Below are 16,137 nucleotides of genomic sequence, written 5' to 3'. Positions count from 1 at the left end.
GTCAAACTAATCGAATCTTGTACCATAAGTCCTTGGATTGCGCCTTTGGTAAATGGGAGGCCAGCTTATTTCTTCCAAGACACGAGGGGGCTGAGGCAAGGATTCCCTTTTTCTCCATTTCTTTACATTTTAATGGTGGATACGTTGAGCAAAAAGTTGGAGCAAGACATAATAGCAGGAGTTGCCCCAGGTTTGAAAATAACTAAGGATCTCAAAGCAATAAATCACGCCCTGTTCGCGAATGATTCCCTCATCCTGGGCAGAGCTTCAAACAGAATAGCCTTTGCATTTAAAAATACTCTCCAAGCCTACAGCAAAGCAACTGGAGCACTAATCAGTGAAATAAAAATTGCAGTCTATAGTTGGAATGCAGAAAAGGAAGAAACTCAAAACATATCTCGCAATTTGGGGTTCAACGGATACTCAAAATGGGACAAAATCAATTATCTTGGACTGCCATTAACACCGGGCACAAATAGAGTCAATCCGTGGGAAGGAGTAATAACAAATATCAAAGTAAAAATCGCTGCATGCGGAGGTCAATGGCTAACTCATGGTGGAAAATTAACTCTGATAAAATCCATTCTTTCATCTCTGCCAATATATCAAGCATCCTACCTCATGGCACCAAAGTCGATTTCAGGGCAAATTAATAAAATCATGAGAGATTTTCTGTGGCATGGAGGCAAAGGAAATTAGAACAAATTCCATTTGGTTAAATGGGAGACAACAAAGAGAACCATGAGAGAAGGCGGCCTTCAAATTCGCGATCCGGACCTCGCCAATATAGCTCTAGGATGCAAGATACTATGGAAGCTCCACAACGACCCCAATCACCCTGTCAGCAAAACATTGAGGCATAAATATATACCAAATGCAAAACTCAGAAACCTGCAAAACACAAATAGCAAAAGGAGCACGCTGCTATGGCAACTGTGTATCAAAGGATTGCGATTCTTCTCCCAAAATCTGTATCGTATCCTTGGGAATGGTAAGCGTGTCAAGTTGAGAACAGATCGCATAATGGGGCAGTCACCCTTAGCATCAAATGATAGCCTGCAAGAAATTTGCGAGCTTCTTGAAAGCAGAGGAGATAAGACAATATATGATATCTCAAAATGGGACGAATCCAGGTTCTGGATTGATTGGAACTTTAGTAACATACCAGATAATTTATCACAGCAAACAGAAACACTAAAAGAAGAACTTCGTGAAGCAGCTCCGGTGCACAAGATAGAAAAAGATAAATGGGGTTGGGGACCTACAGGAGTATACTCCTCAGCCAAAGGTTACGAGTTGTTGCAATCACATAGAGATAGATCTCTCCCAGTAAGGTTTTGGATGGAGGTATGGGATCCATTGGTGCTGCCCAAGGTTAACTTCTTCTTATGGATATTAATGCATAAAAGGATTTTGACTGCTGAAAACTTATTGAAAAGGAAAATAGTAGGTCCGCATAGATGCTCACTATGCAAAGAGGCCATGGAAACCATGGATCATCTGTTTGTAGACTGCTCATTTGCAAACAAAGTTTGGACACTCATACTCCAAGGACTCAAGGTGGCAATCCCCACTAAAATTTCAGTAGTGGACTTATTTTTATCATGGAAAGATCGTTATCCTTTATCCTCCCTCAACTCCTCATGGGCCAGAATCTGGATCACCATTCCCAAATTTGTGTGTTGGAAGCTATGGTTAGCTAGAAATGAGCAGATATTCAACAATGTAGCCTGGACACCCAACACGGTAGCAGCAAAAGCAAAAGGCCTTCTCCTGGAAACTTTGAACTCCCAAAAACTCAAAGATGACTCTTCGGTGCAGCAGGAGGAAAAGAGCTAGCTTGGAACCCTTGCATTAATCCAACGGATCCACAGTATTGGAAAACCCCAACTCAATCCTTAGTGGAGGGTAAGAGATAAGGACAAAATATTTCAGAGTTGGTGGAGGCAGCAAGGAATAAGTACAGTCTTCTTTGATGGTGCCTCAAAAGGGAACCTTGGGATAGCGGGAGCTGGAGGACTCATATACTCTTATGACGGAAGCACCAAAGAAACCTTTTGTTGGGGACTAGGACAACGATCCAACAATCAAGCAGAAATCCTGAGCTTGACAAAAGCATGTCAAATAGCTAAAGAAAGAGGACATCAGGAGCTGCAAGCATTCGGCGATTCAGAAATCCTGATCAAAATGATACATTTGAAAGGTCAATTTAATGATGTCGGCTTAAATAAGAATATGCAAAGGCTAAGATATATCCTACAAGACTTCACTTCCTTTAAATGCTACCATATTCTCAGAGAATCAAATAAAGAAGCGGACTATTATGCCAATAAAGGATATCTTTTGAGCCAAGGAGACCTCAGCATAAACGAGGGAGAACCAAAAAAAATTTGCATCCCATGAAAAAGACATCAGCTTGTAACAGGAAAATGTAAAAGTCATGCACTGAAGATTGTAAGGCTTCGACCATTTGGAGCTCTTTATTAATAAAAATCCATACTTGTTTCAATTAAAAAAAAAAATTATTGAAATTTTCATCAAAAGATATGTAAGCTCTTAAGATGAATTTACATTATTTTAATGTTAATATTTTTCTTTTATACTAAAATAAAAATAAATACATTGATTTTACTGTACATGCTATTTTCTACTCTTAGTTTATTGATTTTACTCGATGCATTGATTTCAATGTAAATGTTGATTTATAATCTTAGTTTATTGTTTGCATCATATGGAATTATATGAGTGTAGTTGTTAATCTATGATATAAATATATTGCATCTATTTTAATGTATACACAAATTGATTATGTGAATTGATTTCTATTATAATAATAATGCTAATTAATATATAGTTTACTCCATAGATTGAGTGCAGTTTATTAATTGATCAGGAAGCTTCAATTACCAACACTATTTATATATATCTTAATATATTATTTTGTTATCTTTCCTTCTTACTCAATGAAAGCTAGCATATGTTGAAACTCTCTATATAATAGGTGACCTTGAGAATACGACTCTACTTGAATTCAAATTCCTTGAGAGACATATTATGCAAATCAAAAAAGAGAAGATGATTTATATTTGTGATAGACACCATGAACCGCAACAATGAGTTATTAGTGTGCACAATTTTAAACGGAATATTTTAAACATATTAAACATATTTAGAATTATCATATTCGTGCTTGTACATTACTCAAACCAGCCTATATCCATCTCAACTCCATATTTATCAAGCAAAGAAGGATCGCATTTGTAGACATGCAAATATTTCCTCAAATTTTGCTCTCAAAAAGAGGTTTGCACTGTTTTTTATCTCTCTCAGTGCTTGATAGATATGGAGTTAAGATGGATCTAGGCTAATTAATTCAACTCCATGTTAACCACCTATAAAATTACACATCCTTCTCATATTGGATTATAAAAATCACAAAGGAATAATAACTATAATAACTCTATTTTTCTATGGGGTGATGGTAAACAATACATTTATTAAATGGTTAGATGATTTTATACTAATATAATGAATACCCAAAGTAATATTTTCATATTGAATGCGTAGGATTCAAGGATTCCTAAAGAGCATGTGTGTTGGATAGGGGTGCTAAGAAATATTAGAGAAAACTTATTTAATGCATATAAATTGTAGATAAACGAGATTTAAAATAGTGACTAATAAAATGCTAATAATTTTTTTTCAAGCTTTTGATATGTGAAATGGTGACCATTAATCCTAATTATTGCGATATGTGAAATGGTGACCATTAAATCCTAATTAACGATTTTTGAGAAAAGTCCCAAAATCTATTTTCTGGAAACTTGAGAAGTTTTTAACTAAAAAAAGGCACAAGGCCAAGAAGAAAATTGAAAATTAAACATGGAACAATCGAGAAACCTCTTGACGTTGATTAAAAGGTTAAAGTTTACAACAATCACAAAGACTTATTCAATTTTCAAACTTGAGTGTGAAAGTTAGAAAAGTTAAAGTTTAAAATAATTCCAGAGGCGTGCTTGGCTTAGTGCCTGGGATTCCAAGATAGAAAAGTTAAGGTTTAAAATAATTCCAAAGGCACTATGATTGGCTTAGTGCCTGACAAATTAAAGTTTAAAATAATCCCAAAAGCCTGATGATTAGCTTAGTGCTTGGGATTTCAAGATAGAACTTACAAAAAAATAGGGCAATATTTTTTTGGATTAAAAAATCAAATTTTGTAAATGCTATGCAAGAGTTGCATAAGATTTACATGATAAGTTCCAAGGCAATGAAGGTTTTGGTAGTTTTTAAAGTAGTTTTAAATGATCAATTCATTTTCGAAGATATGCAAGATGAGGAAGGCGTAGGGTATGGAAAATGGGATTTATTTATTTATTTTTTTGGAGAAATTACGAGAATCCTCAACCTTTGGGGGCTTATCAAAAGTTTAATGTGGGAAAATATTTGATATGTCTTTTGATTTGGATATTAAAAAAGGTTTTGCATAATTTCAAAAACTTCATTCTTTTGGAGATGAGATAAAAAAGCAGATGTTAACGAATTTTAGATATAATAATATAAATAGTATAATATTTTAAATTTTATTAATAAAAAAATATAGTAAAAATTATAATAAAAAAATATTATAAAACAAAAAATAATATTATAAAATAAAAATTTATTAATAAATTTAATGAGAAAATAAACAAATGAAAAACAATATGAATGGGTTAAAATTGTGATAGTATCATAGAACTAGCATAACCATATTTATTAATGTGGTTGATATACGTCAATAGACTTACATAAACCACATTAATAATTATTAGTTGTATAATGTAAAGGTGGCTATTAAAAATTAAATAAATATTTGTAATTGTTAATAATGATATAAATAATAATATGGTTATTATATTAATATTATACTATATATTAATATAATACTATGTTTTTATATAATATTATATTGATAGTTATATTCCAAACTATAACATAATGAACATAATATTCTAAACCAAGGGATTAATAAACCCAAGGAATTTGTATTATAAACCCAAGAGATTTAAATTAGACCCTAGGATTACTATTATAAATATTGTGAATAATAGTATACCGTCGAAATATGAACCCTTAGATTAATAAACCAAAGGGATTGATATCATGAATGCAAGGGAGTCATAAACCAAGGGATTATAAACCGATGGGAATAATATTAAACACAAGGAATTAATGTTATAAACTAGAGGGATTTAAACCCTAAAATAAACATTAAACTCTAAGATTAATATTATAAACCTTAGGATTAACATTATAGACATATGTTATTAAGAAACCTAATGGATTTTAAACCAATGGGAATAAAATTAAATGTTAGAAACATAACCCATAATATTAATAAACCCAAAGGATTAATATTATAAACCCAAAGGATTATAAACTTAGGGGGTTAATATTAAACCCAAGGGACTGATATTATAAACCCAAGGAAATAATAAAAATAAGATATTATTACTAAAAACTCAAAAACACAAAGGATTAATATTGTAAACCCAATGTATATAAACCCTAAGATAAATATTATAAACACTAAAACAAACTTGGTTGACCATGGTTGATTTTCATATTGAGACAATATTTGTCACAATGCGATGTTGGACCATGGTTGACCAAGATTGATTTTCATATTGAGAGAATATTTGTCACAATCTCATGTTGGACCATGGTTGAGCATGGTTGACCATGATTGACCTTGGTGGACCATGGTTGATTTTCAAATTGACAATGTTTGTCACAATGCAACATTGGACCATGGTTGACCATTGATGACAATGGATGTGACAATGTGACGTTGGACCATGAGACAATATTTATCATAATGCGACCATGGATATTGATGATTATTGACCATGGTTGATTTTCATATTGAGACAATATTTGTCACACTGCGACATTGGACCATGGTTGGTAATAATTGACCATGGTTGACCATGGTTGACAATGGTTGATTTTCATATTGAGACAAAACTTGTCACAATGTGATGTTGGACAATGGTTGACAATGATTGATTTTCATTTTGAGATAATCTTTGTCAAAATGTGACATTTGACCATGGTTGACCATGATTGAAGATGGTTGATCATGGTTGATTTTCATATTAAGACAATCTTTGTTACAATGTGATGTTGGACCATGGTTGAGGATGGTTCACAATGGTTGAACATGGTTGATTTTCATATTGAGACAATCTTTGTCACAATATGACATTGGACTTTGGTTGATCATGGTTGACCATGATTATAAACCAAAGGGATTTATATTAAATCCTAGGATTAATATTATAAACCCTATGAATAATATCATACCCTAGAAATATGAACCCTTAGATTAATAAACCCAAGGGATTGGGACTAATAAATGCAATGAATTAACACTAAAAACTTAAGGGATTATAAACCCAAAGAGAATAATATTAAACCCAAGGATGTAATATTAAAAACCCAATGTATATAAACCCCAAGATAAATATTATAAACCATAAAGTAAACATGGTTGACCATGGTTGATTTTCATATTGACAGAATATTATAAACCCAATGGATTATAAACCCAAGAGATTTAAATTAAACTCTATGATTAATATTATAAACCTTGTGAATAATATTATACCTTAGGAATATGAACCCTTAGATTAATAAACCTAAGGTATTTATATCATAAACACAAGGGAATGATAAACCCATGGGAATAATATTAAACACAAGGAATTAATATTATAAATCGAAGCACTATAAACACTAAAATAAACATTAGACCCTAAGATTAATATTATAACCCTTAGGATTAACATTATAAATGTATGTGAATAAAAACCCAAGCGACAATATTAAAAACCCAAGGGATTTTAAACATAAGGGAATAACATTAAACCTTAGGATTGATATTAAATCGTAGGAACATAAACCCTAAGATTAATAAACCCAAAGGATTAATACTATAAACCCAAGGAATTATAAACTTATAGGATTAATATTAAACCCTAAGATGAATATAAAACTCAATGGATTAATAAACCCAATGGATTAATATTAAAAACCCAAGGGATTATAAACTCAAGGGAATAACATTAAACCCTAGGATGAATATTAAACCATAGGAATATAAACCCTAAAATTAATAAACCCAAGGGATTAATATTGTAAACCCTAGGATTAATATTATACACTTAGAATATAAATCATATGATTAATATTATAAACCTAAGGAATTTATATTACAAACCCAATGGATTATAAACCCAAGGGATTTATATTAAACCCTAGGATTAATATTATAAACCCTATCAATAATATTATACCCTAGGAATATGAACCCTTAGATTAATAAACCCAAGGGATTGATATTATAAACCCAAGGCAATAATAAAAACAAGGGATTAATACTAAACACCCAAAAACACAAAGGATTAATATTGTAAACCTAAGGTATATAAACCCTAAGATAAATATTATAAACCCTAAAACAAACTTGGTTTACCATGGTTGATTTTCATATTGAGACAATATTTGTCACAATGCGACGTTGGACCATGGTTGACCATGATTGATTTTCATATTGAGAGAATCTTTGTCACAATGTGACATTGGACCATGGTTAAGCATCGTTGAACATGGTTGACCATCGTTGACCATGGTTGATTTTCATATTGACAAAATATTATAAACCCAATGGATTATAAACCCAAGAGATTTAAATGAAACCCTAGGAATTTTTTTTGTAAATCAACAGTTTTATATTAATTCATAAAATACATAGGATACAAAAAGGTCTGCGCGCACAGACAAAGTCAAAACATCACCGCATGCTCAAAAAGACTACAAGCAGCTGAAAATTCACCTATTGAACCCGAGGCTAACCACGCAGGGCTGCCTAAAGAGGGGTTTAAATCAGACAAAGCCACCACCCTGGGCTGCTGGACAGTAGTTCCAAAAAGAAAGAGGACCTGGTGGACCTCTACAACTACGACAGAGAGAAACAAAACCAAAAGAGAAACAAGGAACAAAGAAGCCATTACAGCTTCAAAATGATATAGTCGGTGCTAGGACCACTTGGGCTGGCCGTTGCAATCATTTTCTCAGGCTGTGGTATCATCTGAGGCATGGGCCGCCTCATCTGGCTGGTATCGGTTACCTCCTCCGGGACTGCCATCGTTGCCCTAGATCCCTGACGAATGGAGGGCCTGAGGATACTGATGAGGACACTCAGATTTTGTGAAAGAATTCTGAATTCCTGAGTCAGGGCACTGAAATTGAATTCCATGGCATCTAGCTTAGCCAAATTCTTTGTAGAAACGAGAGAGATGGCCTGGTGAGCTCTTTTGATATCTTCAACCTGCATGCTGAGCGCTTTGGCCAGCATTGTCTTCATTCTCCACATTTCTCCTTGGGTTCGAACAAATTGAGTTGCTCTTGTGGTCGTTGTGCCTGGATCAGCTAGCCAGTCCATTTCCGTCTCCAGCTCCTGTGCATCCAACCGTTCTTCCTCCTCTGTTACCGTAGCTTCGAGCTCTTCGATTTTGCATTTTTCTTTCTGAGTGGTTCTGGTTTCATAAGCCTCCCGGGCTTTCTGCATGTCCCAGTTGGTAGAAACATTCCGACTACCCTCACGCACCATAATGTTATTGCAGGTTGAGGAAACACTGAAAATCCTAGCAGCACTGCGATTGTTAAGAAGCAAGCTGGGAGAGAGCCGTGTTCGGATCTTCTGGTTGGAAGCCTTAGATATAGCTGAGGGTGGGAAGGTCTGGCTTGAGATCTCCCACTTCGCCGTCGAATGTATGTTGTTCCTGCCATAATAACTACCATTACAGTTTCCCAACCTCTTCTCATGATGCGTATCCAGAGCCTTAACGCTGCCACGCTTAAGGCTATTGGTTGAAAGCCATGTGTCCTCCCCTTCGTTATGCTGACGGTGCCGAGCATATTTTTTGTTGATTTCCCTCCTCGATCGATGGAATTTGTCCTTGTGTATGATTTCCCACTCTTCCTCATGTACTCCATGGGCCTAACGCCCGTTGTTCCTACGTTTGGCTATCTTCATTTGCTATTAAGGTGTGACCCATCGTACTACTGCACCCCTCCTCCCTGTAACGGATGTCTTGTCTCGAAAGATGTAAACACTTATCCCGAAGTTCAGTACATGTGACATCATGCCAACAGGTGTCCGGGTAGGTGAAGTGGTGATCGATCCCGTAGTTAGCCAGACAATCAGCCACCGTGTTAGCCGTTCTTCTTACTACTTGGAGGATGATTCCGTCAAGGCTTGAGAGGTGCTCTGCTATGAGCTCTATGACCTTGGCCAACCTCCAATGCTTCGTCACCTTACTCGGTTTTGATCCCATCTGCATTCTCCTTGCAGCATTGATAGCCAAAAGAGAATCCCCTTCCACCATTGTAGCTCCTGTTCCCAGGCGAATTAGAATTCGTAACCCTTGTTCCAAAGCCGCGAATTCCATCTCATTGTTGGTGCCTTCACCCAACGATTGACTGAAAATATGTTGAATTTCCCCTTTGTAATCTCGGAGGACACCTCCTATACTTGCCGGACCAGGATTTCCACGAGAAGCCTTGTCAAAGTTGAGTGTGTGAAAGCCTATTGGTGGTGGTGACCAAACATTCATGGAGGGGCCTTGTTGAGGTCGTGGTTCAGATGAAGCAAAGATGGATCCTATCTCAATTCCAAATGCCTGCAAAATTTGTAAGTCAGTCGCTGAGAAATCCTTGTTCTGTTCTGCTTTCCCTTTGGTAAGAGTCGTTTCCTTCATGTTTTGCAAGATGGTGGCTTTAATAAACTCTATGGTTTTAGCTTCATTTTGAAACACTCTTCTGTTTCATTCTTTCCATATCGTCCACACTAGAAACCCAGGGATTGAATTCCATAATGTGTTGACTGTTTGGGTTTTGGAAAAATTACTACGCCAATTCACTATGCTTTCCTGTATTGAGTTTATGTCCCTGTCTGTTCTCTTAAATATGGTTTCCATCCAGTCCCATAGGCTTTCTGTCCATTTACAGATGTTGAGGAGGTGATTCATGGATTCCTCCTCATTTTCACACAGGGGGCAACGTGAGGGGCCTATGAACCCTTTTTTCCGGAGGTTCTCCCAGGTAAGAGTTCTTCGGTGCATCAAGAGCCAAAGGAAAGTTTTAATCTTCGGCCAAAGTTCAGCATCCCAAACTTTGCTATACCAATTGACTTTTTCCCTTTGGTTGTTTTCTTCGATATAGACTCTTGCTTCTTTGAGGGAGAAATTACCCCCCTCGAGCTTGCCCCAACGCAGTTGATCTACATCATGAGCATTCCTTATTTTCCTTTTGGCCAGCTCTATTTGCAGTGCTCTCATAATGTTGTCCTCCTCTTCTGGCTGCCCTGTATCATTGAAGATCCACTGTTTCCAAGCTTGGTTAGTAAAGTTAGGTTTCCAGTAATGATTCACTGTTATCCTCCCTAGCTCCTGGTATCTTCTCTGAATGGTGAGGAAATCAGGGCTTTCGAGCTTAGGTAATTGCTACCAAGCATCCTCCCAGAACAGGGCAGTCTGTCCATCTCGGACTTCCCAAAAACTCTGTTCCTGAATTATGCCTCGATTAGTTCTTGCAAGGTTCCAGATTGGAGAACCATTTGGGTTTTCCTGCATCCTAATCAGATTCTGAGGGCTATAGTGAATAACATACTTTGCTTTCCAATGTTTGGCCCAGGGTAAGTTCGTTTCTTTGACCCATCTCCACCATAACTTAGCTCCACAGGCTCGGTTGACGGTGTAAGGGTCCTGAAGATTTAACCCACCCAGGTGTTTGGGTTTGCAAATTTTGTCCCATGCCATTAAAGACCACTTATGTTTAACTGAGTTACCCGACCAAAGAAAGTATTTCTGGATAAGTCGGATTTTCTGAAGAACACCTTTAGGTGTCGGGAGAATAGAGAGCATGAAATGAGGTATAGCCTGGAGGACAGATTTGGTGAGGACTAGGCGGCCTGCAAAGTTGAGGGTTCTATGAGTCCAATGTTGACACCATTTCTCTAGATTGGCGATCATTTTTTCCTAATGTGATTTTTTCCAGGGTTTGTCTGTCAGAAGAATACCGAGGTATCTTGAAGGGAGGTTACACCTCTTGAAACCGAGGATATTAGAAAGATTTTTCTGGACTGCTAGATGCGTATTAAAAAAGAATATGGAAGATTTGGCTAGATTAAGTTCCATACCTGAGGCAAGGCTGAAGCGATTGAGAATGCTTTTGAAACTGATAGCTTCTTTGACAGAGGGCATTCCATGCAGCATTGTGTCATCGACAAACTGCTGATGTGTGGTTGCAGGGCTAGAGGGCACGGGTTGGAGTCCCTGAATAAAGCCATCCTCTTTTGCTCTTCTGATAAGCTGGCTAAGACCTTCCATTAGTATAACAAACAGAAAGGGGGACAGGGGATCCCCTTGTCGTATACCTCGAGAGGGTGTGAACTGGGTTGTGGGAGCTCCGTTAACCAGAATGGAAAATCTGGTAGACTTAATCAAGGCTAGAATCCATGTTATCCACTACTTCGTAAAGCCAAAGGCAATCAGAATAGCCTCCAAATTGTTCCAGCTGACTTTATCATAGGCCTTCGATAGGTCCAACTGCATTAGCATGCCCGCTTTTTTCTGAGTTTGGAGAGTATGAATCATCTCTTGAGCTAGCAATATGTTGTCCATAATCTGTCTCCCTTCTACATAACCAGATTGTTCTTCCGAAATTATCCCTGGAAGAATTGGTTTTAGTCTGTTAGCTATGACTTTAGATATGATCTTGTATAGAACATTGCACAATGCAATTGGCCGAAACTTCGACGGAGTGTTTGCTTCCTCCTCCTTTGGTATAAGGGTTATGAACGTAGAGTTGAGGGATTTTAGGATGGAAGAGGAGCGCCGGGAATCCTCCACCACTTCCCAAACCTCTGTTTTGATTATTTCCCAACAGGCTTTGTAAAAGTCGATGGTGAAACCATCCGGTCCTGGCGCCTTACCATTTGGCATATCTTTCACTGCTTCTTCCACTTCTTCCAAGGTGATTGCTCGATTTAAAGCCTTGTTTTGATCCTCTGTGATGAGCTTAGGAATAGAATTCAATAGGTACCTAATAGCTTCCTTTCTATCAATGTTAGGTTCCAGAGAAATTTGGCTAAAATGATTTATGAGAAGGCCCGAGATTTCATGATGAGTTTGCACCGAGGTTCCCTGATCATCCTTTATTCTTAATATTTTATTAGCACTTCTGTGATCAATGGCAGATCTGTGAAAAAATTTAGTGTTATTTTCACCTTCCTTAAGCCATTGAATTCTAGATTTTTTCTTCCGTAGAGTTTCCTCCTGCTCACATCTGATCTGCCAATCCTACATGAGTTTTTGTTCAGTATTCATTATTTCTTGATTAATATTTCCCTGGATCCATTCCTTGTGAATTTGTTCCAATTGCTCCTCCAGCTTCTTTTTTCTTTAAATATGTTGTCGAAGACTTCTTGATTCCAGGATTTTAACCTGGTTTTGATATGTTTAAGTCTAGCTTGGAAAATGTACATTTTAGTACCTCTTATACCTATCGGTTCACTCCACAACTGTTTTATTTTCGATGTGAACTCTAGATGACTCAGTTAAAACTTTTCAAATCTGAAGGGCTTATTCCTTGGTGTGCCTAGGATGGTCGCATTCATTATTATGGGCCAGTGGTCCGAACCTCCACTTGGTAGTATGTTCGAATCCATAGTAATTCCTTCCAGAAGGATGGTTTCTGTCACTAAGAACCTATCACTGTTTAGAGGCGATTTGCCTATCACCCCCTCTTTTATTGTTCCAGGTGAAAGCTCCGCTCTTGGGGAAGATGTCCACCAGCTTGGCTGATTTGATAAAGTCTTTGAAAGCTTTAGTATCCCTGTTGAGCGTTCTGATGCCTCCTTTTTTTTCCATAAGCGAAGTTATCATATTAAAATCTCCTCCGAAAATAGCTTTTGCTTGGGGATATCTCTGCTGCACGTTGGATAGAGCTCTAAGCCATAGCAATTTTGCCTCTAGTTTCTGAGGGCCATAGACATTAGTACAGAGATAGGTGGCTGGATTCCCTACCATTTGGACTTCTACAGATATATGAGATCTGGCATCTTCAGAAGATAAAATCTGGAGAACCTGAGGATTCCAAAAAATGGCCAGGCCCCCTTCCCATCCACTGCTCACTGTTTCTAGGTATTACATTCATTTGCCCAATTTTTTACTGATGTTCTCCATTGTTTTGCTGGAGCATTTAGTTTCTTGCAAGAAAATTATATCTGGTTGTTCCTTTTTTACTTTTTTCTTTAATAATCGCTGCTTCTTTAGGCTATTTATCCCTCTAGCATTCCATGAAAGTACTTTCATAATTAACAAATTTTAAGAGGTGAGTGTGAACGCCTCAAGGGCTTTCATCTTACCCGAGTTTAGGAGCATTTGACCAAGTTCTTGTAATGCTTCATTGTTTGTCCTTCGTCCTCGTTTTTTCTAGTGCTTTGAGTTGGTTGTATTTTGATGTAGTCCCTGAGCTCTCACCCCTAGACCTTTTGTTGTTCCCAAGCTCCTTCTCTGCATATCCAGTTTTGCTTGTTGTCTTGCGATGAATAAGTTGTTGATTATGTTCACCTCCTCTTCCGATATGTGTTCCATGCCTTTCTTTTTCCAGTTTTCTACCATATTTGGTAGATCCATACCTTCCTGTTCAAGAATGTCGCTTAGTTCCATATCCTCTAGCCCTATTTCGCTGGTCATCATTTCTGAGTCTTCTTCTAATCCTTCTGTTGATCCCTGAGCAGTTGGGATGTTGTTTGATGGAATAGAAATGGGCTCTTGTATTCCTGGTGTGGTTGTGGTTTGGTTTTCTCGCAATGTCTCGTGCTCTGGATTGGTGTCCTCTGAATCTGTCTGTGATTCCAACACCTCAAAAGCATTGCTTGTGCTTCTGAAGGAGGTACTTGCTTTATTTTGTTGTCTTTTGTTTGCTCGCTGTCTAGCCTGAGGTCGAACAAAAGCCTCCTTATTCTTACCTCCTCTGTTTTCCTTGGGTTTCTCCATTGTTTTGTTCATTGGGCATTCTCTGATCAAATGTCCATGTTCATGACATTTCCTGCAGCGAAATGGGATCTGCTCATAGTCTATAGCTTGAAAATACACTTCATCTCTGTATTCCAACCATAGGCCCTCATGTAGAGCTCCCGAAACATCCATCTCGACACATATCCTAGCACAGGAGGTGTATCTTTTCTGTAATGTTGCCTCTGAAGCTTTGATGAAGGTGCCTAACTTATTGCCTATCTGTTCAAGAGCTACATGTCCCCAGTAGTCAATCAGTAGAGAGAACAAGCGAATCCATACCGGAACTTGTTTGAAGGTTTCCTATTCTAGTGCGAAGTTGGGCTTCCATGGTCTCATGTAAAGACCTGCTGAGGCAAAGAAATACGGGCCTCCATCAAAAATTCTATCCCTGTCCTCCAGATTGGTGAAAACCACTGTGAAGAATCCTTTGGCTCCTAGGTGGAGTCTTACATCCCCTCTGGGTTTCCATTGCTGCTTGATCCACAAGCACAGGGCTCATTCTGTTGGCCAGAAACCCATAAACTTGCAGATCACTGCATGTTCTGCCATGTGGTCTCGGTATGCCTGTAGTTCTGGGTCAGATATTATTACCCGTAGGGTATCAGTTGCTTTGGGCTTGCACGATCCCTGGGTTTCTACGGTCCCTGGGTTTCTTGCCTTTTGGCTGCCATCTTTGTTCCTTCATGTCCTGCCTTAGATTGATTTAGATACTCCTTATCTCTTTCTCGTTCATCCTCAAGCTTGTTTTCTTGTGAACCTTGTTCTGGGGATTGGTTTTTTTTGTCTCTGTTAGTGGTACTATTGCACCCAATGATTTCTTTTTTTTTTCTGGTTGTCTTTGCCCTCGCTATTTAGCTTTCCTTTGTTGGTTGGATTCTCCTTTCCTGACTTCTCAGAGCCTGAGATTTGCACCCCGTCCAGTGTAGTTTTATCCTTGTGCATCATTACCTGTTTATAAGATGGGGTCCCATTGGACCCCATGTTTTTCATCTGTAGGGTCAGAACCTGCCCTCTTCTACGAAGCTCTACCGCTCTGGCACTGTCCTCCTCCAGTGTTGATACTATGTCTATAGCTTGAAAAGGTGAGCAGGCTTGGCCAGGCAAGTCGCTCCTCGCGACTAGTCAACGCCATCGCTCAGGTTTGAGCACAAGACCTCACAGTCTTTACGAGTGCGACTTTACCAACCAGCCGCCTCCGCGGACCTTGAAACCCTAAGATTAATATTATAAACCTTGTGAATAATATTATACCTTGGGAATATGAACCCTTAGATTAATAAACCTAAGGGATTTATATCTTAAATGCAAGGGAATGATAAACCCATGGAAATAATATTAAACACATGGAAATAATATTATAAACCAAAGCGAAATAAACACTAAAATAAACATTAAACCGTAAAATTAATATCATAACCCTTAGGATTAACATTATAAACCCAACCGAAAATATTAAAAACCCAAGGGAATAACATTAAACCTTAGGACAAATATTAAATTGTAGGAACATAAACCCTAGATTAATAAACCCAAAGGATTAATAATATAGACCCAAGGAATTATAAACTTAAGGGCTTAATAATAAAAACCCAAGGGAATAACATTAAACCCTAGGATGAATATTGAACCCTAGGAATATAAACCATAAAATTAATAAACTAAAGGGATAAATATTGTAAACCCTAAACTTAATATTAAACCTTAGGAATATAAACCCTATAATTAATATTATGAACCCAAGAATTTTATATTACAAACCCAATGGATTATAAACCCTAGGATTGATATTATAAACCTTATCAATAATTTTATACCCTAGTAATATGAACCCTTAGATTAATAAACCTAAGGGATTAATATTAAAAATCCAAGAGATTAATACTATTGGATTAGATTAATAAACTCATTGGATTAATATTAAAAGCCCAAGGGATTATAAAGCCAATGGAAGAACATTAGACCTAGGATTAATATTAAACCCTAGGAATATAAACCTAAAATCAATATTATAAAC

General features: G+C 37.2%; 1 protein-coding gene across 1 annotated transcript; it reads left to right on the top strand.

Moving 5' to 3' along the window:
- Nucleotides 1–741: 741 nt before the first annotated feature.
- Nucleotides 742–1,839, top strand: LOC149210084 (uncharacterized). The gene has a single exon (XM_089398862.1). It carries the CDS (start codon nucleotides 742–744, stop codon nucleotides 1,837–1,839), a length of 1,098 nt encoding a protein of 365 aa, XP_089254988.1.
- The last annotated feature ends 14,298 nt before the right edge of the window (nucleotides 1,840–16,137 follow it).

Source organism: Pinus tabuliformis, chromosome 1_2 (assembly GCF_031772625.1).
Source record: "Pinus tabuliformis cultivar Carrire ecotype Pingquan chromosome 1_2, CPIR1, whole genome shotgun sequence".
NCBI lineage: Eukaryota > Viridiplantae > Streptophyta > Pinopsida > Pinales > Pinaceae > Pinus > Pinus tabuliformis.
The sequence above is the reverse complement of the archived record's forward strand: the minus strand, read 5'-3'. Positions and strand labels throughout refer to the sequence as shown.

Excerpts from the sequence above, each read along its gene's own strand:
- LOC149210084 (XM_089398862.1), top strand. The coding sequence starts at position 742 with ATGAGAGAAGGCGGCCTTCAAATTCGCGATCCGGACCTCGCCAATATA.